At 56.4% G+C, this 21,849-nt stretch overlaps 6 protein-coding genes across 6 annotated transcripts; 2 read left to right on the forward strand and 4 right to left on the reverse strand.

Annotated features, from left to right (window-relative positions):
* Positions 1-175: 175 nt before the first annotated feature.
* Positions 176-7,623, reverse strand: CMQ_3643 (uncharacterized protein; the record flags this gene model as incomplete). Its single annotated transcript, XM_014319581.1, has 2 exons — positions 176-7,415; positions 7,532-7,623. The coding sequence occupies 2 exons, from the start codon at positions 7,621-7,623 to the stop codon at positions 176-178; spliced, it is 7,332 nt and encodes a 2,443-aa protein (XP_014175056.1).
* Positions 7,624-8,403: 780 nt separating this feature from the next.
* Positions 8,404-9,668, reverse strand: CMQ_3379 (mitochondrial GTP GDP transporter; the record flags this gene model as incomplete). Its single annotated transcript, XM_014319317.1, has 6 exons — positions 8,404-8,493; positions 8,559-8,813; positions 8,868-9,293; positions 9,389-9,430; positions 9,500-9,537; positions 9,608-9,668. The coding sequence occupies 6 exons, from the start codon at positions 9,666-9,668 to the stop codon at positions 8,404-8,406; spliced, it is 912 nt and encodes a 303-aa protein (XP_014174792.1).
* Positions 9,669-10,346: 678 nt separating this feature from the next.
* CMQ_3724 (cleavage and polyadenylation specificity factor subunit) lies at positions 10,347-13,538 on the reverse strand (the record flags this gene model as incomplete). Its single annotated transcript, XM_014319662.1, has 5 exons — positions 10,347-10,768; positions 10,829-11,597; positions 11,649-12,783; positions 13,223-13,320; positions 13,389-13,538. The coding sequence occupies 5 exons, from the start codon at positions 13,536-13,538 to the stop codon at positions 10,347-10,349; spliced, it is 2,574 nt and encodes an 857-aa protein (XP_014175137.1).
* Positions 13,539-14,308: 770 nt separating this feature from the next.
* CMQ_4007 (uncharacterized protein) lies at positions 14,309-16,490 on the forward strand (the record flags this gene model as incomplete). Its single annotated transcript, XM_014319945.1, has 2 exons — positions 14,309-15,719; positions 15,784-16,490. 2 exons carry the CDS (start codon positions 14,309-14,311, stop codon positions 16,488-16,490), a joined length of 2,118 nt encoding a protein of 705 aa, XP_014175420.1.
* Positions 16,491-17,167: 677 nt separating this feature from the next.
* CMQ_4113 (carbon-nitrogen family protein) lies at positions 17,168-18,366 on the forward strand (the record flags this gene model as incomplete). Its single annotated transcript, XM_014320051.1, has 4 exons — positions 17,168-17,179; positions 17,248-17,340; positions 17,411-18,246; positions 18,339-18,366. 4 exons carry the CDS (start codon positions 17,168-17,170, stop codon positions 18,364-18,366), a joined length of 969 nt encoding a protein of 322 aa, XP_014175526.1.
* A 232-nt stretch (positions 18,367-18,598) lies between these two features.
* CMQ_4148 (conidiophore development protein hyma) lies at positions 18,599-21,795 on the reverse strand (the record flags this gene model as incomplete). The annotated part of the gene is made up of 5 exons (XM_014320086.1): positions 18,599-19,150; positions 19,202-19,858; positions 19,963-20,338; positions 21,280-21,398; positions 21,736-21,795. 5 exons carry the CDS (start codon positions 21,793-21,795, stop codon positions 18,599-18,601), a joined length of 1,764 nt encoding a protein of 587 aa, XP_014175561.1.
* Between the last annotated feature and the right edge of the window lie 54 nt (positions 21,796-21,849).

Raw genomic sequence — 21,849 nt, forward strand, 5'->3', positions numbered from 1 at the left:
TGTCTACTGAGTGCATCAGCCTATTGCAAGAATGATCCATATTCATAAATAGACACCAGCCATGGCTGGAAACAATACCGCAATCCGCAATCCGTGAATCCTCCAATCATACAAATACACAAAAGCACGCCGCTCTCTTCCCATTATATACACAGGAGACCTGTCGTCCGCCTCTTTATTCACCCTCAACCGGACTCGGCCCTGCCGAATTCGCGCCCGCCTGGCTGTCGGTCCATTCGCTCATCACCTCGTCTTCGTCCCTGTCAGAGTAATCCGAGTCGTCATCACTAGTCACTGCTCTTGTTCCTACTGATGTCGCGTAGCTCGACCGCCGCAGCGTTCCCGCTTCGCTGTGCTTGTCGGCGTCCTTCTCTCCGTCCTTGTCGGCATCCTTGTCGGCATCCTTCTCGCCATCAATCTTCTCGCCATCGGACTCTCCTCCTGTCCCATACACCTCTTCCATCCTTGCCTCTGCCTCAAAGCTCATCCCACTGTCGTCGTGCAACCGCTCGTCGTCCATCTCCTCGTCGCCCATCTCCTCCTCGTGTACCCCATCCTCCTCGTCCGTCTCATGGAGCGGCGTGTTCTCCTTGTCTGTGTCCAGTCCCCCGTACGTCTTCGTCGCCTGTCGTCCGGCCCAGCTACTCTTTCGCAGTCCGTCTCCGGCTGTCCGCACGCTTTGACTCCGCTTCATCCCCCCGCTCGCCCCGGTTTTGTTGATCTGGCTGAGCGACAGGATTCTGCGCGAGCCCGCCTTGCCCGTCCCGTTGGCAGACGTTGCTGGCAGTGGATTCCGCTGAGACATTGCGATGCTGAATGCCGACCGCGCTTTGTTGCCGCTGTTGATGTCTGAAGCCCGGCCTGGCGAACTCGCCTCCTTCGACGGCACCACCCTCTTTCGGTTCATAGCCTCGCGGCCCTTGTTCCCCTTTGCCATCAAAAGCACCCGCGAGTGGTCCATCACTCCCTCCAAAATCCGCCGCTCCAGACCTTCTGCTCGTCCTTCCATCTCGTGCAGCTCCTCTCGCCGGATGCGCAACGCCGTCTCCAGCGATGACACATCTGCCGTCATCCGTGTCCGGTTGCGAAGCAAGCTCTCTTGCTCTGTCCGCAGGCTCAGCACGCTCTCCTTCAGCAGCCTCTCTTCCTCCTGCAGATATGCGATGTTCTTCTCCGCCTGCTCCGCCTCCGCCCGTCGTCGCTCCAGCGCTATACTCGTCTCTTGCAGCGTCTTTTCTTGGCCCTCGTGCTCGTCCGCAATCCTCTGCGTCTGCGCCGAGAGGAAAACCGAAATCTCGGCCGCTGTCCGTCTCATCTGGTCGTGCACCAGCTCCAGAGTGTCCAGACGGGACAGTGCTCTGTCCGCTGACCTCGAGTTGTCCACAAGCTCGTCGAACTGGTCCAGCTTTGACAGCTTGTCTAGCCGGTCAAGCTGGCTTAGCTTTTCAAGCTGTCCCAGCTGCTCCAGCTCTTGCAGCTTTTCCAATTGGTCCAACTTCTCCAGCTCGTCCAGTTTGTCCAGTTTCTCCAGCTTGTCGAGTTGCCCCATACGTTCCAGCTGATCCAGCTTGCCCAGCTGCTCAAGCTTTTCGAGTTCTCCCAGTTTGTCCAGCTGTCCGAGGTTATCTAGCCGGCCAAGACTCTCCAGTTGCTCGAGCTTCTCGAGCTTCTCTAGCCGTTCGAGCTTGTCTAGTTGCTCTAACTTGTCCAGCTGTTGCAGCTTCTCTAGTTCTCCAAGAGACTCGAGTTGGCCAAGCTTCTCTAACTGTTCGAGCTTCTCCAGTTGTCCAAGCGTCTGCAGTTGCTCGAGCTTCTGCAGGTCCTCAAGCTTTTCCAGTTGATCCAGCTTGTCGAGTTGCTGGAGCTTGCCGAGCTCGCCGAGGCTCTCCAGTTGACTAAGCTTTTCTAGCTGCTCAATCTTGTCGAGTTGCTCCAGCTTGTCGAGTTGTTCCAGCTTTCCAAGCTGCTCCAGCTCGACCAACTGTTGAAGCTTGTCTAGCCCATCTAGCTTCTCCAACAGCTCAAGCTTTTCAAGCCCTCCAAGCTTCTCCAGATCAGCCAGCTTCTCAAGGTCGCCAAGCTTCTCTAGTCCTCCAAGCTTCTCCAGCTCTCCGAGCTTCTCCAGCAGTTGCAGGTTTTCTAGTTCCTTCAACTTCTCCAGTTGATTTAGGTCAAACAGTTGGTCCAGCTTTTCCAGTCCCTCTAGTTTGTCCAGTTGCTCCAACTTGTCCAGCTGTTCCATCTTCGTCAACTGTTCCAGGTTTCGAAGCTCTTGAAGACCCTCTAGCTGTCCAAGCTTTTCAAGCTGCTCTAGCTTCTCAAGCTGGGCTAGCTTCTCAAGCTGCTCCAGATTGCTCAGCTTTTTGAGCTCTTCAAGCTTCTCCAGTCCCTTCAACGCTTCGTTCGTAACCTGCGTGTGGTCGATAAGCCGGTCAATCTTAGATCGCTGGTTGTCGAACGCCCGCCCGGCCAGGCTGGTCAGATCAATGATTTGATCCAGCTTGACGAGTTTTTCAAGGTCAGCCAGCGCCTGGGTTGTCGTCTCGGACTGTGCCACAAGATAGTCGAGCGTCTCCAGCTTCTCAAGCTGCTCCAACGCCTTGTCCGTGTCTTCGGAATGCTCAACAAGTCTGTCTAGCTTGGAAAGGGCCTCATCGACCGTGTGCGTGTGGCTGACGAGTTCGTCCATCTTGTCCAGCTTGGTGATTGCATCTGCTGCTCGGTCTGCCTGGCAAACGAGCTTGTCGAGTTTTTCCTGCACCGTCGAGTCGTTGTACTTTTCAACTGCCGGTGGCACCAGCTGTTGCTCAATGACCCCTCTGGTATCGACAAGCTTTTCTTGCATCGTGGTACTGGACGATTTAGAGTGTTCGTAATGTTCGCTCACAACCGTCAACACGTCCTTGATCGTGTCCAGGATCTTGGGCTGGTATTCAATCACATGGCCGTGCAAGCCGTTGACAACGTCCATAGCCTCCTTGACCTGGTCCCGAGTCTGCTGGTGTTCTACTTTGGCATCAACATGGTGCTCATCTGCCTCGTCCACCAAGACCCCGACCCGGTCGAATACTGTTTTTGATGCCTCCTCCATCTTCTCGAGCGAGTCGGTGACAGCAGACCCGAGCGTGTCCACCAGCAGTTTGAGCTCCTCGGCCAAGGTTTTCGTGCCGACCACTGCTGCTTCCACCTCGACATCACGGGCCTCCTCCGCCGTGACCCGGGCCTCTGCAGACACCTGAATTTCGCCGAGCTTGGCCATCATCTCTCCGATGCGCTCGTCAATATTCGACTGAAGTGTCTCCGTGGTCTTTTGGAACTTCTCGTCTGTCTCCAATTTGGCACCGATGACGCTGGCTCTCGACTCTTCGAACTCTGCTCTCATCTTCTCTAGCAGGCCATGCAAGTCGCTGCCACTTTGGCCCATGGTCTCGCCCAGAGTCTCCAAGGTCTTGCCGACAGTTTCGATGCCAACAACACCGCCTTCTAGGTTGGATTTGATCGAATCCTGGAACTCCTCCAGGAAAACCTTCACCTCGCTTACCCGTTCGCTCACGCCAACAATCTCAGCCTGTCGCTCTTCGAAAGATTTCGAGCTGACCTCCGCTTCTGTCTCCAGGCGGTTCTTGAGTTCTGCAATGACTGCTTCTAGTCTCGCCAGATCGTGTTTTGTCGGCAGCTCTGTGATTTCATCGACCTTTGCAAAGTTTGCGACTGCCGACTTCACGTCTAGACAGGCCATCGAGATAGCATTGATGTCAGCTTTGGTGACTTTGTCGGGATTTTCCAGCTGTTGCTCGTGACGCTCCTTCATGTCGTCGAAGCTTCTGGCGATTTGCGACACCAGAGACTCCACCATATTGACATCCTCACGCGAGGACAGCCCGTCCATCTGAGTTTTCAAGCCGCCAAGACTGAGCTTCGTTTCCAGCACGAGAGCCTCAATCACATCGATGTGATCCTTGCGTACGACCTGATCATCGTCAATCATGTCATCGAGACGTGCCTTCGTGTTGCGCAGAATCGTTTCGATAGCCTCAACATCCTCCCGATTGGCCGCGTCTGTTGCAGCGCGTGGCACCTCCACAGGCGCCGGTGCGCCCTCCCGGCTCGGGATGCCTGTCAGTCCCGATACTGTCTCGTGGATCATGTGCAGTTTGCTCTCCATTTTTGCGAGCTTCTCTTTCCACTCATCGTCTAGTGGCATAGCCACCGCCCCTCCACGGGCTACTTCGGGCGTCGCCTCGGATATCGATTCGGGCGACGATTCAGACGTGGACTCGGGCGACGATTCAGATATCGATTCGGGAGACATTGCACGCGCCGTCGGCTCCGATACGTTGCCCATGACGTCGACCTTTGAGCGGAGTTGCATAATAAGTATCTCGAGATTCTTGATGTCGTCTGGTCGAAGCATTCCAGTCGGAACCAAGGCAGTGCTCTCCACCGTGGCTATATCCCGGCTCTGGTCGCGCAAGCCATCGATGTCCGTGCGAACGTCACTAAGACCGGATTTCAAAGCCTCCAGAATTTCGTCATTTGCTGTCAGGTCCAAGGGCTTGTTACGGAATTTTTCAATGCTGTCGCGAAGATCGGACATGCCTTCTTGCAGCGCGTCAAGCACCTCTGACGTGCCAGCAACATGGCGGTTATTGATTTCGGTCCGTAGCAGGCCAACACCCTCTTGCAGTGCTTCCAAAACTTCACGGTTGCTCATGGCCGCCGAAGGCTGTTGCGGCTGAGGGACAGCCGGAACTAGAGACGAGTTCACGGTGTCTCTCAGCGACTCAATTTCCTCCCGGATCATGTCTTTGGACCCGTCGTTCGCCTTAGAAACGAGGTCTGCGATCTCGTCGCGGAAAACATCAAGGGTCCGAACCAAACTCTCGGAGAAGTCTTGGCCAGACACAGCAGCAGAGACTTTGTCGACGTAGACTTCGAGATCGGCACGGAGTTTCTCAAGCCCATCTCTGGTAGCATCCAAGACTTGTTCGGTATCACGTCCGTTGGCAGCCACGTTCTCTTTCGCCTCGTCAGAAACGGCCTTGAACTCATCGCGCATAAACTTCATAATATCCTGAAGGCGTCCGACAATCTCGTCATTGCCGGTAGTGGGCGCCACCAGGGCCATGCTGTCACGATCGGCATGGGGAAAGTCGAACCCGTTCAGCCCTTCCTTAACGGCATCAAGCATGTCCTCCTTGGTGATTTCGGCGCCACCTATTGCCGATGGAGCGACAGGAAACTCGTAATCCTCGAGGCACTCGCGAACAGCCCCAAGAACCTCGTCTCGGGACAAGCTTGCCGCTGGCATCTGGGGGGGAACAAAGTGTTTCAGGCCTTCTACAACAGCCGCAAACACTTCGTCGGGCGTAACACCCGCGGACCGTTCGTCGCGAGGGGAATATTGCCGAAGGCCCTCTCGCAAACAAGCCAGCACCTCCTCGCGCTCCAAGCCAATTTGTTGAACTTCGATATCCGGCTTGTACGACTCCCAAGCATCCTTGACCGCCTCAATCACGTCCTCCTTGCTGGCGTGGGAAGCATCGGCCTGATTGGCCTGCGCCTCCTTCAGCGCGGAACGAATCAGATTGTGAACCTCCTCGTAGTCGATGGGAGGAATGGCTTCGGCTGCAGCGGCAGCGGCAGTGGCCACAGTGCCAGCAGATTGGCGTCGGTGCTCTCGCATAAGGTTGCCCATGTGTTGCTTCATCTCAGCAAGGCCCTCCTCGACGACCTTTGCCATATCGACTCTCGTGTTCGACTCCGGTTCGTCCTCCTCCTTGGCCCAGACTTCGTCGAGACGTCGGCCAATCTCACGACCCATTCCAAGAACCTCTCCACGAAGCTCCCGAACGAGGGCTTTGACTTCAGCTGTGAGACCACCGCCCTGAGCAACGCTGTCCTTGACAGTCCTGATGACTTTCAAGACGTCGTCATTGAGCCCATCTGGGATTCGTACATTTGGAGCAGAAGACCGCCTCAATTCGGGCACGCTCCGGTGCATCAGACGCTCCATCCGATCCGTAATATGGTCGCTGCTAGCATATTCCATTTCCGAGCCAGAAGGCTCCTCAAAGCTGTACGACCGCGAGCGGCGGCTATCACCGGCATCGCTGCCGCGGGGCATGGAAATGATGGTCTGTTCCTGACGCTCTCTCACTACACGCAGCAGCTCTTCGATCTTTGATGCCGATGCCATGCCGTCGAGTCTGTTCAAGATCTCACTGAGGCGGCTAAGCAACAGCTCTTGGCCTTCCTTCGTACCCATTTCATGGAGAACTTTTTCGACGAGGGAAATGGTAGCCTGTCCATCTGCCCCATATAATGACGGAGTGCTCATAGAGTCGCGGTCGATAGATGCGGCGAAGCTGTTTGGCGAAGGGATCCGAGGAAGCGAAAATGGCCGAAGAGCTTTCTGGGTCGGAGACATCATATGCGCGTGGGGCTTGCTATCGATGAGAAAGCCTCCGCTAAACGGATCTCTGGTTGTCGATTGAGACTTGGAATCTCCTGCCGTGGTGATGAGCTCACGTAGACTTTTCCTGATGTCCTCGTCTCTTGCGTTGGTGGCCGCCTTGAGACTGAGAAGATCGGTCGCATTGTCTCGGCTTCGGCGACTGAGTAGGCCCATCTCTTTCTGCAAAGACGTAGCAATGTTGGTCAGGCTGAGAATTTGTTGCGAGAGCGCGTCCAGCGCCGGGACAGGCTGCGCCTTGCCTATCGGCATCGCATTCTTGACGTAGGTGCCGCCTGCGGCGCCATTTGTCACGTTTGACAGAGCGGGTGCTTCGCGCTGCGATGCTGACGGTGGAGCGCTGGAAAACGGACCAGAGTCTTTCTGATTCGGATTTGTCGACGCCATACTGTGTAGAGCCAGCATTGTCGCCGACTGGGGAGATGTGTTCTCGCCCAGGATGGTCTGGTGTGGTCGCCGGACGATCGGCCGTACGATAGGTGTGTAGCTGGGACCGGGAACTGGAGACACATAGATAGGACGGTCATCCATCTCGTTTGGCAGGAGACTATCGCGGCCTCGCACCGGCGTCGTCGGTCGCACGGCTTTCTCGGGAGAGCGTGGGGTGGGGCTGCTCGAGTCACGACCACCCTCAATCAAAAGACTTAGGTCACGAACAGAGCCTGGCTGGACTGGGGGCAGACGACGGTGTGGTTGCGACGAGGGCGTGATGACTGGGGCAGAGGGTGGAACTGGGGCTCGAGGTAGGCGCTCCGGTGACTCTATGCGCCTGGCCAGAGCGGTAGAGCCGAGAGCCTCGCGGGCTTTCTCATGCAGTGCCGCATGAGCAGATTGGATTGCGGCAGAAGTCCCGGCACGCGATGTTCCGACTCCGACGCTGGGCGACTGCGTATTGAGTGGCAGCGGCGGAGGTGCTCGCACAGGATCGGAGCTGTCCCACCTTTTTTTCGTATACCTGTTAGTTGGTAACCAAACTGCCATTAAGGACAATCGATGAGAAAGACAGAGGAGACAGGAACAAGGGTAATTGTTCTTGGCTCTGGGAGCAGGACTTACATGGGAATGAGGGCTCGACCGTAGTCAGAGCCAGAGCGTTGGTGCCTTATCGCCTTGTCAGGAAGAGCGGCATCGCGCTCGTTTGGAGGCATCTTTGGCAAAATGGGGTTTTGCTGGAATGCAGAGTGGAGGGATTGGTTGGAATGGGGTATCTTGTTGATGTTGGGTAACTTGTTCGGATCTGCGCCCGACCCGCGGCCAGCAACACACTTAGAATGCTAGCTCCAGTGCTGGGGATGAACAAAGTTTAAAGAGTCGGTGAGGATGTCTAGACGAAGGCACGGCGATAAAGTGGTGAAGGAGAGGGATGTGGATGAGAGAAAAAAGGCAGTGGGTGTTTGCCAAATTGCGGATATCTCGCACGATTTAATGACGAGCTGCAATCTGCGTGCAGGCCGTGGGAGCCACATAGAGGGGAAGGAACTGTGGACCGTGCCTTCCTCCGAGTGTGCGGGTGTCGATCTAAACAGGCAATTTCGAGCCTAGGATAAACAAACCTAGTTCCACCCGGCAACGGAATCGCATTCTAGTGGGTCTTTGTTGTCATTAAACACAACATGGTGGAAATCTGCGGGAACTGCCAGCAAATCAAATTTAACAAGTGAGCTGAGATGTGCTTACAATGCAGAGGCCACAGCAGCTGGCTACTACCCTCTCCCTGCGACATATCGTATACGTCTATACGCAGCGCAATCCCCTCGTGGCGCTGTAACATTGAGGCCCACCACGATAACGAATAATATAACAAAACAAAACAAAGCGCCCGATGGTTTTAATCCACAAACGCCACCCGCCCTCCCGATAACCTCCCTCCAACACTGTCTAGTTTCCTCGTCGTTTCATTTTAGCCGCCGTGCTGCTTACGCGGCCACCTACCGCTTCGCCAGCACGTTATCAAAAGCCGGGATGAGCGTTTGCGCCAGCCAGAAAGAGAACACGAGCTTGGGGCCGGTCATGAGAAGCTGTGCTGTTAGAAACAATCAAAGCAAGAAGGTGGGGTGGTGCGACAAGACAGGGTGGGGCTCACCTTCGGCACCAGGCCCTTGAAGAAACTGGAGAAGCCTTCGTTGCGGGCCATGTTGGACAGGATCTTGAAGCCGCCCTCGGGGTTCTCAAAGTTGCGGTTCTGGATGCGCGTCTTGATCACGTCCAGGGGCGCGGAGACAACGAGGGATGCAGAGGCACCACAAATCGAGGCGACAAAGTTCTGGTACCAGCTGGCCTTGTTGTAGTCCTGCAGGCCAAAAACGAATTCCTTGGCAAAGGCCGAGCCACCGAAGAGCTATCTGTGTTAGACGGGGGACGACCCAAAAACAGCACCAGTAGGGTTACGTACAGCAAACGAGCCAGGCGCATTGCGCGCGGCAGTCCAACCCCAGCCACGGTAGAGGCCGAAGCCCTCGTCACGAACGATGCGCAGGACGCCGCGACCACGGAAAGCCTCCGGGTTGGTCTGACGCTTGATCTTCAGGACGTCGAGCGGCAGCAGGACGATCTCGCCAATGCCAATCAGGCTGCCGGCGGTAGAGTGCAGGATAGCCTTGCCGGTCTTCTTGCCAAAGGCCGCCTCGAAGTTCTTGCCATAGTGTGTGGTCAGGTAGTCGCGGGCGATGGGTTGGCCGCCGTACTTGTACACGCGCTGCAGGACCTTGTAGCCAGCGGCATAGCCCAGGCCGGGGAACAGAGAGACAAACTTGCGTCCCAGAGGTGCTGTTGCCTTGTCCTTGAAGATGACTGCGTTCAGCTGTACCGAGGATGTGATCTGGAAGACGGCAGATGCATTAGCTTGGCGACACCTTGCGGCAACGAATTGATTAGAAGAAATTGATCGGTGTCCTGTCGCAGAGGATGTAGTACCTTTGACTCGTTGCTCATCAGGCGCTTGGCAATTGTATCGACCTGTGGGCGAAGTTAGCAAATCTACAGAGTATTTCGTGCCCGCCAAATCCGCAAACGAGAGCCACATACCGGGTGGAAGATAGCCAGTTCAGAAATACCAGCAGAGCCTGCCACAAGTATGTCAGTATGTTTGTTGGACGTGCCCTTCTTTCCACTGATACGCGGGCTCTCTCATACCAGATCCCAGCAGCCGAGCGAGGTTGGACTCCTTCCGGGCATCACCAGCTGGAGGAGACATCTTGTGCAGGTCTAAAGGCGAAAAGAAGCAACACGGGAACAACGAAACACAAAAGTCTAGAATGAGGAACAGCGCTGTTCTTTGCAAAACAAAAGCTCCCAATGCTGTTTCGTTCGTGTCTAAGGCGTCGCACATGCGATCTCAATTCGAGCCACAAGAAAAAATTTCATAGTGTGAGCGGCAATATTTCGCTGCATGGCCCCTCTCGACGGTATAAGCTACCGTCATGCCAGACACAATCGACCGTTATCGGCTGAGTGGGGCCATCCAGGCCGCTCTTCGACTTCATCTACCCCGTCTTACATGTGAATGTCGGGAGAGCTGCACAAGTCGCAATGTTCCTGCAGGTGCGGTATTTCTACAAATCTGTACAAATCATCTGACATAAACGTAATATATCTTGACAAACAAACAGACAAATGCATAAATCCTTGCTTGTGGAGTCCATAGTTGACAGGCTTCTGAGAAGCCAAGTAAGCTTATTTATGAATAGCTCCGCATAGCATATGCTTCAGCTGCATAATTTCAGCATTATGTTGATATGAACCCACTTGTTCCATCCAAACCTCCGAGAGAGCGATTTTACAGTGATTCTTGGCTATTTGCATCTGCGCCTTCCCATCAGGTTGCATGCGACTAGAGTCCGTAAAAACATCGCTATTCGTACACATTCTCCTATCATCGCCAAAGAGGAGCTGTCACTTCTACTGCCCGTTCTACGACCGCCCTCACGCGATCGGCAAACACCCGATGGGTGCACTCAATCTCCAAGTCGTCTAACCAGACCTTGGCATCCATCTTGTCCACTTTGACCAAAATGCCCGGCACAGGAATCCCAGACTTGTGTAGGCGATCCAGCTCACGGCTGACTTGTTCTTGCCTTTTGCGTGCTTCTTCCTCTTCGTCCACCATCTCCTTGTCGTCAACCTCCTTGGCTACAGGCAGTCGGGGCTCGGCAATCGGCGCCACATTGTCGGCACCGAACTGGGCTTCTAGAAACATGCACAGACGGCTAAACTGCTCCTCTGCGGTGATGTTTGCGTGCAGATTGCGCAGAGGTAGTTCGTGATGGTGATGGGAATGGCCGTTTTTGCCAGATTCTAAACTGTTAGCAACCAGGAAAGTGAGCGGTGCGCAGAAGGGACGAGGGAAACACGTACGTTTGACAGCAGCGGGACTGCTCTCAACAGAGAACAAAACAGCCATCACGGCATCGGCAATGCCATCGTTCAGCAGATTGCCTTCCCATTCCAACTCAATCTCGCCGTTGGTGTAGTACCGCACCGAGACGCAGCCCATGACCAAGTAGGCAGCCACCAAATTATTGATTTCCTCGTCAGCCTCTTCTTCTTCTTCTTCCTCATCCTCATCGTACATTTCTTCGTCCTTCGCCTCGACCTCCCCGTTGCCGTGTGTCTCTTTAGTTAGCACATCGCCGTTGCTTGTGCCATTGGCAGCATCGTTCTTCTTGCTCTTTCCGTTGGAGGGCCGCTTTCGGCGCATCTCTGGCAGCTCTTCGATGGTGCCGAATGTGCCCTCGAGTGCCCATCGGATCAGGTCAATGCCAGCTGCGCTGAGAGTCAGCCTCTGCCGGCAGATGATTGTCGTAGTCGTCAGACCAGCATATTCGTGTAGGTCCTCAGGCGCCATGAGCGACAGCTTAAAGTCATTCTGCACCAATACTCCTGTTAATATCGGCCCAGCCGTTTGGTGCTCTTGCTGATCTTGGAGAAGTTGTGTCGGGAGCGTCACTGAAGCCAGCTTTCCCACGACCTTGGCAATCTTATCGGTCTTGAAGGGTATACGAAGCTCTTCGCAATTCCTCGGGCTGTAGACTTTCATCTTGTCCTTGTCCACCTTGCCGGCATTCAAGGACAGAAGCTTAGACTTGAGACGCATCATATTGTGCTGCTCTCCATGAACCAGAATCTGCGCCTCGTTAGCATTTGCACGTTCTTTGCTACTACAGAAACAACATACCACTGCCGGAGCATTGACCTCCTCGATGAACTCTCGGTTCTCCGTCCCGTCCACGTGGGCGGCAAAAGAGAACTCTTGCACGCTACACCGGCGAGGAATCATGACCTTTTCCGAGTCCGCTCCCGGTGCCCGTCGGCCGCCACCAGCTAAGCTCCGGGACATGACCGCCTGAATGTGGTCTGGTTCCTGCATGATCTGCTTTGCCATGGTGCCCTCAACACTGTAACCGGTGATGATGACGCCATTTTTGTCGCTGGGAGCCCACCGTTCCAAAAGCTCGCGACTGACGCCGTTCTGCAGCATACCTGGACTTGCCAGCATGACACAGCCGCCAATATCCTCGAAGCGGTCCAAGTTCTTGAGCGACCGAATAAAGCGGAAGTCCCAGGGACCGCCACCGCCAGCGCTGTTGCCGGTCGCCTCGGCCTCTTTGGCACGCTCTGCGTAGAGCCTCTTGATGTTGTCGTTCATTGCGCCCGTGTATGTTTGATATACAACCATACATTTCTTGGCCAGATTGCTGGCATAGTAGATGGGATAGTTCTGGAAGTCAGAATGCTTGCTCCAATACTCATCCAAGATCAACAGCAATTCCTGTGCACGCCCAAGAGCGAACACCGGCATCAATACACGGCCACCTCGGTTCAAGATTCCGGTAATGGACTTCATGAGCGCCTGTTCGCGCTCTAGGCGGGGGACATGAGAAGCAATTCCGTAGGTAGACTCGGTAATGAGAACATCGACCTTGACACCCTTGGGCACCGTAGCCGACACCAGATGCCGATCCAGCTCGCGGGAGTAGTCGCCCGTGAACATGATTTTGAGGCCGGCAATCTCGATGAGAAACATTGCAGCCCCAAGCACATGGCCGGCCGGGTATGGTGTAATGCGGATAGACGAGACAGTGTGGGTTGTGTGGTAATCAATGGCTTCGATCTGGCGGAATGTGCTCAGATGGTCTTGCTCCGTATAGACCGGTTGTGACGTCGGATTTGAGGATGTGTTGCCGACACGAACGCTGTCCTGAATGAGCCACTTGTAGATAGCTTTGGTCGGGTGTGTCATAAAAACACGTCCCCGGAAGTTTGTCTTGGCCAGGACGTAGGGCAAGGAGGCAGCGTGGTCGACGTGGAAACTTTGATTGGCAAGTCAGTATGGGCGAGTATCTTTGCGAGAGGTTGGCTCAAGGACAGCAGCAGGGGGGTATAAAGCAGTTGGAAAGTTGAGATACAATCGGTGGATTCACGGAGATCATAGGACGCAGTGTCGCCTGTTCTGGGGGAGGGCAACAAAGACGGAGAAATTGTTGGAAAGGAACTGATTGTATTGATAACTGTATACAAAGAGATTCCTCAAGAGACGTGGGCAAGGAGGCACGCTGCTGTCATCGCCAGAGCGACCAAACCATAGCAGCACTACTGTAGCTCGTGCTGAGATTGCACGGGTAGCCACTCGGGTTTGCCACATCCCGGTATTCGTCTGATAGGGAACCACCATGTTTTCCAAGCTCAAAGAGCTTCGCAGTCGGGCGAGCAAGTAACAGAAGAAACTAGGCGGATGTAGGGGAAGCTTACTGGCTAATGAGAAGGACATCGACGGTACTCAGATCGAAATCATCAAAAAATGGAAGGGAGGCAAGCCCGTCATAGGCTGGGTGCTGGCCGGCATCGAGCTGCGTGGTGACAAGCAGGGTTAGCAGAGCTGTAAGCCGTAGTAATGTACGCATGTCACTTGTCTTACCATGACCGTTTTCCCCTTGTACTGTATGATATGACAGGACCGGCCAACCTCGTTTCCGCCACCTAGACACAGGAACATGAGTTCGTCAGAGGGATCGACAGGCTCCTCCAGCGTGGCAGCCATCGCTGCCACTTTTCGCTTGGATGCCATTGTATAAGAATCAGAAGTGGGAAGAGAAGAAGAGGGGGTAAGACGGGGGCAGAAGATGTGCCTATATCCGCGACATATGCCAAAGCTCTGACTTCCTGGAAGACGCAGCGTCTGTCACAGAGCACTGTCCACTACAGCTCATCGGGACTATGGGAAGGAAGGGTGTGTGTCGCGAAAAGCAAGGTTGCATCGAACTGCGACTAGGTTTTGCCTTGTTTGGGGGACGCGATGCAGTAGTTATCGGCGGTAGATTTTTCCGCATCCGATGCACGTGATGACGACCGCGAGGCGGGAAACTGTGGCGCGCCAGTTTGGCTCCCAAAGCCAAAACGCAAAACTCTCATTCTCGCCATACCAAGGACATCGCGACAAACGGCACGTCTGCCATCAACGCACACTTATCGCTGCACCACGCAGCGTGTTTCAGACCGACCGACCATTGCACCCGCACATCTGCACGAGACCTCGGCTTTCTGCGAAGCTGTCTGGTCGATACACGCACTCGAGCCGCTTCTGGATGGGGGCCTTGCAAACGAATTGAAGCTTTGGGAGGTTCGACAGGCTTGCCTGTCCGGCCTGGCGGAAACGGCACCGACATTTCCCTTATGCGAGTCTGACGTGGGCGAAACCATCATCGTTCCTGCCCGGTTGCTTCTATCCTGCAGCCGGCAAGCCCTTGGCCAGCGATAGCACTTCTCTCAGATCCCACTCAGTCTCCCCCCAGTTCCACTGCCAGCAAGAGGGGGGAAGCTTCCAGACGCATCGATACAATGGCCCAACCACAGCCCCAGGTCCCGCAGAGGACGTTTTCGCCTGCGTCGCAAATGGCGCCGTCTCCGGTGTCCCACCCCGGAACTCCCTTCTCTGGCCAGCCGCCGGTCAAGAAGCCTCGTCTCTCTCCTGCGCCTTCGCCTCAAGAATTGACCCAATCAGGCGCGACGTTTTCTCCTATACCGGGGAACAACCTTCTCACTAACAACAACAGCCCGGCCACGCCTGGCACGCCCAACTCGCTGGCCTCGCCGACGCCGACTTCCATCTCCGCACCCATGACGCATGCGCCTGGCGGCTTGCCCTTGCCCTCTTCCGTCTCACCTCCCACGACTGCATCGCCCATCTCGGCGCCGCCTTCGCTACCCCCGACAGGTGGCCACGGAACCTACAGCGCTTCGACCCCGAACGGTACGGGCCACGGAACCCCCACGATGCAGCACCCCTCGACGCCGTCTCAGATGTTCTCGCCCCGGTCGCAGGGACAGATGCCCGGCGTGATGACGCCGACAGGACCTCCCACACCGTCTGGACCACCTCTTCCACATATCGCCCCCGCGCCGATCCCTCCGAACGCCTCGGCCGCGAATGCGTTTGCAGCAATGGCAGGGTCGCCTGTAGTGCAGACGCCGACTGGTGTGATGGGGCCGCCGTTGAAGCCGGCTGACCGGCAGGCCAAGGAATACCAGTACGACGTTGATGACTCGCTTGCGGGTACGGGTATCGACTTGCGGCAGGAAGAGCAGTTCCAGGCAGACTACTTCGCCGGCTCGTTTCGCCAAGAGGCACGGACGGGCTTTCCGGCTAACGCACCCGGACGGCGCAGCTCATTCTACGGCGCGCTTGTAGCCAACCAGCCGGTGCAGACTGCTGCTGAGGTCGACCAGCAGAAGGCAGTGACGGCAATAGCGAAGGCGAAGTGGGAGGAGTCGGCGCGGACGCTGGCCGTTCAGCGCAGCAATGCGCTGCGCAACCCTCTCCTAGAGCTGAACGTGCTGCATGCACGAGTGGACAAGATTGCGAGAGAATACGGCATCGGAGTCATATTGGACCCGAAGCCTAATGCGTCGGGCACAGTCAAGCTACGACAAGATGTGGACTTCCCACAGCCACGGCTGACGGTGTCGACAAAACGTGGACCGGATGGAGTGACAATGGTGACAACGAGCGGGACGTTTCTCCCAGAAGACACGTACCTTGCAGACCAGTTTGCTCTGCTGTCGCTGGCAGCCAAGCATCGGATCCGTGAACTGCTGGAGGATGCTAACAAGGTGGCGGTGACGCGTCAGCGCACGTCGCATGGAGTGGTTCCAGATGAGTGGATAGATGCGGCGGCACCGCTGAGCGGCACGACTGCAGGCAAGGGGGACGACGGGAGTGCGAACGGCTCCCGTTCGAACTCGCTGAAGCGTGAGTTTTGTTTCACCTCTCTATGCAAAAGATCATGACTCTGACAGAAGATTTCCATGTACAGGCCCCCTTGAAGCAGATGGCGACGAAGCCACGAGCGCGGAGGCTGCAAAGTCGACGGTGCCGGCTGTGAACACACTGGCGCAGAGTCTGCGGGTTGTGGGAAGAGAGGAGCGGGAGTTGGAGGAGAAGCGGCTGCTGAAGCGACAGAGGCGGGAAGGCAAGATAGATTTGGGACCGACAACAGCGACGCCGCGGGCAGGGACACCAGGAACGCCGGGCTCGGTGGCGCCGGAGCCAGACAAGCCACCGACGAAGAAGGAGCAGAAGAAGAACGCGGCAGCCAAGATGACGGAGCAGAACGACACTCTGAGCGCGAACCGCACGAGTATGGCATTTTTGGGAGGCCGCAAGAAGCAGTACTCGTGGATGTCGGGCGGCTCCTCGACACCGAAGCGGGGCTTCTCGGCCGGAGGTGGGATGGGAGGGGGTGGTGGTGGGCCGGGCGGACCAGGGGGAGGAGCAGCAGCAGGCGGGATGGGCGGTGGTGGTGCAGGTGGTGCAGGTGGACGTCGGCCGGGCGAGCCGGCGATGCTGACGGGCGAAGGCCGGACACGACTGGGAACATGGCGAGAGGATGGACCGAAGGGACAGGACATCCAGCTGCGGGATTGGGTTGTGGTCTTGGAGGCCGACGGACGAGAGCCATCAGCGCTGCAGCAGGCATACAGCCGACTGGACGGGCCGGTGGCATCGAAGCCGACGGCGTGAGAGCTCGCTTCTTCTTTTTGCCTGCTCCAATCTGCACGACTGGTGCAGCATATTTGCTTATCTCGACCAAGACAAATCAACATGGGACGGCGTTATTGGGTCATCTCTGGCCAGTGTGTGTGTGTTTTGTTATTCTCTGGAGGAGTGCTTCTGGACGGTTGGGGTGGCGTTTGTTTTCCGTTTCTTTCCTTATTCTCCCCCTTTTCCTATTCGATTCGCTTCTTGTGCTGCCTTGCCTGTATATCGAAGGCCTGATGTGGTATTTTTCAACCGGCAACTCCCCCTTTTTTGTGCCGTCGGTTCGCCTCTGTTCTTATAGATATCTCTTAATTTGAAGAGACAGCCAGCAGACGATGCTGGCGGCAGGTTGTAACATATGGTTCTGTCAGAAGCTGTGAGTAGACTGTGTAGTGAGACGAAACGGAGCCGAGGACGGTGCGAAAACGGGACGAAAACGGGGACAGGAACGGAGTAGCAGACAATGATGCAATCGGGGAGACAACCCGACGGAGGGCGCATCGCAGCTTCCTTCCCCGCTATCGCCGATGCCATTACTATCTTACGTATCTTACTCCGTATCTAGCTCTCTATTTTGACTGGGTTTTTCCATCGCAGTTCCAAACTCTCCGACAGCTGAGTCTCAACGTGTGCGGATTCCTCGACGATCCCATTTCAAAATGGCCATCGCTGTAAGCTGTTCTGTGCGCCGACGGGAAGAGAGCGATGCGGTGACTAAGACTGGATTCGATTTCGCCAGGCCATTGGTCAGATCTGCTCGACGGCCTCCATGGCCCATAACCTGGAGCAGTGCGTGAGCCTCGTCCACCGAGCAGCCGCAGCAGGGGCCAAGGTGGGACAGGACCCCAGCGGAGACGACTGTGGTGTGTGGGCGGTCTCGCACTGACACGGACACGGCGCAGGTGCTCTTCCTGCCGGAAGCGTCCGACTACGTTGCCGCCTCGCCGGCCGAGTCGCTGCAGCTGGCCCAGCCGGTGCGGCAGTCGCCCTTTGTGCGCGGCCTGCAGGCGGCGGCGCAGCAGCACGGCATTGCCGTCCATGTGGGCGTGCACGTGCCCGTGACGGTGCGGGCGGCCACGACGGTGACAAGCACCGTGGCGCCGACCGTGATCGATCCAGCGGCCCATACGAAGAAGCTGCTCAACCGAGCCATCTGGATCGACGAGGCCGGCCAGCTCGACGACGACGACGCGGCCGCCTACGACAAGCTGCACCTGTTCGACTATGCCGGCGCGGGCCTGCGCGAGAGCGCCCACACACAGGCTGGCACGCAGCTGCGGTCACCTCGCGAGACAGCCATCGGCCGCGTCGGCAGCCTCATCTGCTTCGACCTGCGCTTTCCCGAGGTCGCGCTGGCACTCGGGCAGCCAGGTAGCAGCAGCATCCCCCACCTCCCTGCGCACATCATCGTGTATCCTTCCGCCTTCACAGTCCCGACCGGTCGGGCACACTGGGAAGTGCTGTTGCGCGCGCGGGCCATCGAGAGCCAGTGCTACGTCGTGGCGGCGGCACAGGTCGGACGGCACAACGAGCGGCGGGTCAGCTACGGACGCAGTCTCGCGGTCGACCCTTGGGGGCGCGTGCTCTGCCGGCTGGGCGGCGTGGTTAATGGCGAGGCCGAGGACGGGTCCGAGCCGGGCGATGCTGAGGACGGCGCCGTCGGACAGCTCGGACTCGTCGACATTGACCTCGCGGCGTGGGCCAGCATACGCGAGAAAATGCCGTTGGTTCGGCGGACGTGAGTGATTTTGTCTTTTTGTCTTTCTGTCCTCTTTGTCTTCTTCTTCTCCTTCTTCTCACACTTCTCCTCTCTCATGCTAACACGCACAGGGACGTCTACCCGGAAATCACATATTAGAACATTGTCTTTGCTTATTCACACCGGTCCTGACAAAAGGCGGCCATCCAAAGATAGACTATATAGAAAATGGCCTCTTCCCTTCACGCACGGCTGCTTGTGAACAAGCATGCCGCCCTTCGCTATGCTGCTGCTCCACCTTCCCTTCGAAACCAACCAAACGCCGGAGATGCACAGTATGAAAGACAAAAGTACGAACGACAAAGACGAACAGGTCGAAGAAAAGACAGGATCAAGGAAACAAAGAGATAGAGAGACACGAAAAGAGAGCAACAGAAAGAGTACACAAAGCGATGGAGGAAAGACAGCCCCGCTCAGCGCTGCGGCGGCATCGTCGGGGCTTGGGCGGCATGTTGCGAATCTGCTTGATGAGGAATTCGCGCTCGTCGAGAAACTGCTCGTCCTCAGTGCGCTCCTCGAGAAAGTGGGACAGGAAGTTGAGCAGCTTGTCACGGTTCATGATGAGGATCTTCTGGACGGCGATGCTCTTGTTGGGGTTGGCCACAAAGATCTTGAAGACGTGAAAGCCCTCGTACTGGACCATCTTGCGATCGTCGCGCAGCAGGTTCATGCAGATCTTGAGGTGCTCGCCGCTGTCGACGTAGCGTGTCATGACGCTGTAGTTGGAGCGGTCGAGCAGGATCTCGCCGAGCAGCTTGATAGACTGGCGCTTGGTGACGTAGCTCTGCGACAGCACGAGCGTCGTGTTGTAGCGTCCGAAGAAGAGGTCAAAGTTGACGCTGAGATACTGCGGCACGAGCTCCTTATGCCTAGTGAGGAGTTCCTAGAGGAAGGTCAGCGTCCGTGGAGTGGGCAGGTAACAAGGGACACGGACTCGGAACGTCGTGAAGGCATCAGCAGCGACCTCGAACGAGCTGGTGTCGATCCAGCGGAAGAACTGCCAAAAGACACCTCGGCCGCTCTGCAGTCGCAGCATGGCGATCTGCGAGACGCCGCCGGCACTGGACCCGACAGCCGGCCGCGGCTGTTGTGGAGGCGGTGCAGGCAGAGGCATTCCACTGCCGTCCTGCAGCTGTTGTTGCTGTTGCTGTTGTTCCGGTGTGGCAGCAGCCTCGTCAGCGCTGATAGCCTCGACATCGTCATACAGCACGACGGCAGCAGCAGCCTCGTGCTTGAGAACTTCACGCAGGATGGAGCCGGCCGTGGTGGCACTCTCCTTGTGGTCGTAGCCGTGGCAGAGGGCGACGAGGACGGAGGGAGCGCGATGAGTGACGAAGCTGACGGCGAGCGGTGGATCGGTAGGGGGAGTGCCAGGAGGTCGATAGCGGAAGACGGACGAGAAGACCACCTGGGCGTCTTTGCGCGACTCAAAGGGCAGCAGACGCAGGGCCTGGGGCAGCAGCAGCAGCACCTGCTCGTCGATGATGCCCTGCACGAGCTGGTAAACCTGTTCGGGGCTGCTGTCGACTTCGGGTGATCCCTGGAGGATGGCTTTCATCTGGGCGAGACATTTCGGGAGGGAGTCGTCGAGCTGAAATGGCACAGGGGTTAGGAGGAACGAGAGTGAGGGGAAGAAGAAAGAAACCTGAAAAGAGAGAAAACCGAAAAGAAAGAAAACCGAAAAGAAAGACACACCTTTGGACTCGGATTCCGCGGCAGATCCAAGCGGACAAGGAGGTCGTACGTCTGTCTGGCCAGCTCGGCCGCATTGGTCCGGCTGCGGCCGCGACCGAAGAAGAAGGACATGGCGGACGACAGTGTCGGGGACAAGAACAGGCCGAGCGAGAAGACGAAGCCGGTAAGAGGACGACAGGACGACAGGACGACAGGACGACAGGGAGACGGCGGCGTCTGCCCAAAGCGGCGAGCGGCCAGCGAGCGGGGCGGGTGGTCGATGCTGCACGGACAACTTGTCGAGGTCGACCGATCAGGGTCGAGGGCTGTGAGGTAGTGCGGTGGTGGGTGCCTCCAGAGTCGTGGGGATCCGGGATCGTGATTCGGACGCTTTACGCTTTGAACGGTGAATATTTTGAATATTTTGCCTATTTTATTTATTCCTGCTCTTATTTACTCCGTCCCTTGTTTTTGTTGTCCCTCTGGGAACCCCTCCATCACAGCAACGGCCTGCTGGGGGAACAGGCCTGACGCCTGATGGCGGGGGTATCTGGCGCGTTGGGGCGTGCGCCAGCAGCGGCTATTGGTGGGCTGCAGCGCGCTAAACATGTCATTTACGGCACATGGTGATGCAGCCTTGTCGGAGTCTTCTGGGAGTGGCCTGTACGTTATTTCGGGTATTTTTTTTTTTGGTTACAGCGTCTTGTTTGGTCTTTTTGCATTCAAACGTATTCTCGTTGTCTTCTCTGCCGTCCAGCTTGAACGTAGACACGTCTACTGGCCGGTATGCCAGCCTGAATTGTCTCTATTCTGCAGCTGTCCAGAATAGAACATGTCACTTTCAAACGTAGGTCCTCAGCCAGTCAGCCGATGATGGCGTTTGCGTCCACAAGCCGTGTCCAGTCTTTCAGCACCCACTCCGCACCCAGCACCCTGTAAGCAGACCGCAACTGTTCCTCAACGGCCCTTCTTCATGGCTGCCTGCTCAAGTCAGCTCCTGCAACGGTCTTTCCGCTCGAGCTTCCACGCACCAGGTAGCAGTTTTTCAGCTTCAGAAACTCAGTCGCACATTTGTCCTTGTGGACGGAGTTGTAGTCGGCCACGATGCATTTGCCGTAAGCGGAAGCCTGTCCAGTTAGCAAGATCTTTTCAGTTTGACATTTTCTTCTCTTCTTCTCTTTGTCCTCTTTCTCCCCGTCTTTTCGCTCTCTTCTTCTCTTCTCCTCATCTTTCCTTCTCCTTCTTCTTCCTCCCTCTCCTCCTTTCTCCCTCTCCCTTCTCATACCTCGGCAGGACAGGTGGCGACGGCCGCGGCAACCCGCTGAATCGGTCGCGTACGTGGCTGCATCGTCGCGGACAATTGTCGCCGGCGACAGGATCGATGGCGCAAGCGTGGCGGACACAGGAAGCGGCAGCGCAAAGAGACACAAGACGATGCGCTCGTCCAAACTTGCGCTCTGTCAGGTTTCAAGCAAATTTAGTGGCTCTCCTATTGGCCCGCATACTCAGCGCCTTTCCCAATTCGGTTGAGCCCAGCCATTGCAATTACTTGTTCATAGACAGAAATTCAGTTGCAGGAAGGACAACGCGCTAAACCTCTTAACGCGCCAAGAAAAAACCCCCCGACTTTCTCGACCTCTGTCTGCCGTCTCTGCTTTGTGGGCTTCCCGCGTTGCTATTCGCGCTGCAGGAGTTTGGGTTTTACCTTTGACTTTTTTTTTCTCTGCGCTCCTCCCTTTTTTAATCTGAATTTTCCTGCCCATCCAGCTGCCGCGCTATCGAAGCGAATCCTACCCCCGAGAACCGATCGCGAGACGACAGCTTTCCGTCGAGCTTCACCGCAACGTCGACCATCCAAAACAAGCGATCGGGCTTCCGCTTGGCTTCCGCTTGGCTTCGCCACCGCGC

The sequence above is a fragment of the Grosmannia clavigera genome (genome assembly GCF_000143105.1).
Source record: "Grosmannia clavigera kw1407 unplaced genomic scaffold GCSC_113, whole genome shotgun sequence".
Classification (NCBI taxonomy): Eukaryota; Fungi; Ascomycota; class Sordariomycetes; order Ophiostomatales; family Ophiostomataceae; genus Leptographium; species Leptographium clavigerum.